Source organism: Montipora capricornis, chromosome 7 (genome assembly GCF_036669925.1).
Source record: "Montipora capricornis isolate CH-2021 chromosome 7, ASM3666992v2, whole genome shotgun sequence".
In the NCBI taxonomy this organism is placed as follows: Eukaryota; Metazoa; Cnidaria; class Anthozoa; order Scleractinia; family Acroporidae; genus Montipora; species Montipora capricornis.
In genome coordinates this window covers 10,351,786-10,354,285 of record NC_090889.1, presented here as the reverse complement: position 1 = coordinate 10,354,285, position 2,500 = coordinate 10,351,786, and the positions used below count along the sequence as shown (strand labels likewise).

Below are 2,500 nucleotides of genomic sequence, written 5' to 3'. Positions count from 1 at the left end.
ACAAATAACAACACAGCATCGCTGAACCAAATGAGTTTATTATAGGAGGGCTTGGCGAGAACCACCTCGCGCACTATATAACACAAACAATTTACGATTTACAAGACCAATCCTTGGAAAGCAACCAAGGATAAAGCTATCTCCACGCGAGCCACGACGCTATAATCAATAGACGAAATACATGGCCTACTTCTCCGATAAGCAACCAGTCTTGGTACCGGTTAGCCTGGGGGACATCAGCTCCGTCACTACATGTGACTATAAGATCGTGAAACAGGCCATCTTGGCCTACTTCCCGAAATAAGCTCTCATTGCAAGCTTTGTGCCAGTTAGGCTCCCAGTTAGGCTGGGGATGATTAACTCCGACGTTACATTAAAGTATAACTGAAATATAAACAGGTCATCTTGGCCTACATCCCCATATAAGCTCTCAAGCTTTGTGCCAGTCAGGCTGCCAGATAGGCTGGGGATCATCAACTCCGACGTACAATATAAATAACCTACAACATAAACCTAGAGTACAAAAATACAAGAGGAAAACGAACAAAAGTCGTAAAAATCTCGTAGAGCTAAGCAACCGCTAACAAAGCAAATGTGGTTAGAACGGAGGCCAGAAAAAACCCCTGTGGGGAAAAATGAGCAGGAAATCTGGGTAGGAACCAAGGTTCAAGCTCCAAGCCCATCCTACGAAGGCTTTACAAAAGTGAAATTAGAACAGTCAGCCGATCCTACCAGACTGGATGCATTGTACCTGCGAAAGAAAGAACTGAACAACTGAAAGAAGAAATTAAACGAAACGAAAGGAAAGAACGCGGTTGTTCTGAAGTCTAGATGATAGCCACGTGTTATACCCGGTCTTATATACCCCTACATCCCTACTCATGATGCTCCGGCCTGGAAGCTAGGCCCTTGTTGTATCTCGTGCCGACAAAATAGTTATTTCAGCCTTATTCGCAAGCTCACTCGTCGGAAATAACATTATTTGTCTCCACTCCACAACAAATAACAACACAGCATGGCTGAACCAAATACGTTTATTATGGGAGGGCTTGGGGAGAACCACCCCTATATAGAGTAACATGGAATTGGGTAAAGGCGTGATAAATAGACACTAAAAGCTTACATGGCCTAGAGTCCAAGGAACTTGGAAACAGAGAGTCTTTGATCCAGATCGTCATCGACATATATGTCTTTGGCTTTCGTTGACTTCCAGCGACCGTGTCGCTGAAACACTCTGCCGCTGACGCCACTGTTAGCTGCCATAGTCGCACCACCTGAACGCAGAGAGTGCAGCTCGAACTTGGAAGGGTCAGCCCCGATGGTCTTCAAATCCCGCCTGAAAGCTTGTCTCATAGTGCTGTAACTAATAGGCTTATCGGGGGCTATCAACTTACAAGAATCCTTACCCTTAGAAATGGGTCGAAAAATCAGATCCCTGGAATCTGGAGGAATTTTAAATTTGGGAAGATACTTTTTGAGGAGCTTGACAGGACACGCGGGACTAGGGAGCACAGAAATAATTACTTTGTCTCCCCGACTAAGCTGGTCGTTCTTACTTTTGGGGACTTTAATAACCATGAACACCTCGTTAAAGAAAATGTCATTCCTCCTTATCCTGGAGACATCATCGAACCTAAAGAAGCCGGCAAATGACAAAACATACAAGGTAATATTGCGCAATTCAACAGGGTTTTCAAGGTTAGAACTGCTAATAATATCATGAATCACACTGGATGAAATAGGCTCCTTGCTGTTAAGAATAGCAGTACCAAGAATTCTTTTTGAAGCAGACCTGACGGCCTCGACGATGGGGTTATCCGTGGGGGAGGGGATACCAGCCATACTATGTGCCCACTTTATGCCATAAAAGGCAGAATCAATTACACTAGGGGAATGGGATTGCTCAATAAGGTGTTGCAAGAACAATGCAACGTGAAAAGGTTTAGCGGGGAAAACATTCCCGTCAAACGTACTAATGGCGAAATCCTTCCACTTGGGGTAAGCGCGGTGGTACAGCAAGGATGTACTGTTGGCCTTTGAGAACAGTATTGTCGTCTTCAATCTCTCAGCTAACCCTTGGATGGGACCGTCTGGCAGAGAGTCCTGACCAAAGTCCCAAAAACCGGATTGGAAGATATCTGATAAAACCTGCTCATCTAGTCACTTTGAAGTTGGAGAGCCAGACTGCTTTGTCATCGCAGGCAGCAAGAACGCCAATGGCCGGTCTTTCCACAAGCGAAAGCATGTGCCAATGTTAGGGCGACGCGGCAGGAAACCAGAAGTGGCAGTGGCTGGCTGGTGGGAGTGAGTTTGGAATTGGGAACTTGGAGACGAAACCGACCCGCGGAGTGGTGAAGATCTTTTGGTCGCAGCCATTGCTGAAGACTTCTTCCTCTTTCGAGATGACATAATCGCACGGGCGCGTCTCTCAGCACTGTAGATGCGTTTTTTGTCCTCCGAATCGGCTGCTAGATCGTGTTGTTTGTATTCTTCGACCGTA

The 2,500-nt window shown here is 45.8% G+C and overlaps 2 protein-coding genes across 2 annotated transcripts in view; both read right to left on the bottom strand.

The window, feature by feature from the left end:
- Positions 1–1,128: 1,128 nt before the first annotated feature.
- On the bottom strand, positions 1,129–1,842 carry LOC138055581 (integrase/recombinase xerD homolog). The gene has a single exon (XM_068901484.1). It carries the CDS (start codon positions 1,840–1,842, stop codon positions 1,129–1,131), a length of 714 nt encoding a protein of 237 aa, XP_068757585.1.
- A 318-nt stretch (positions 1,843–2,160) lies between these two features.
- The window catches only part of LOC138057885 (uncharacterized), a 708-nt gene continuing 368 nt past the window's right edge, over positions 2,161–2,500 (bottom strand). Inside the window, exon 1 of the mRNA XM_068903789.1 lies at positions 2,161–2,500. This exon is cut by the window's right edge and continues 368 nt beyond it. Within this exon, the coding sequence (XP_068759890.1) occupies positions 2,161–2,500 (340 nt within the window).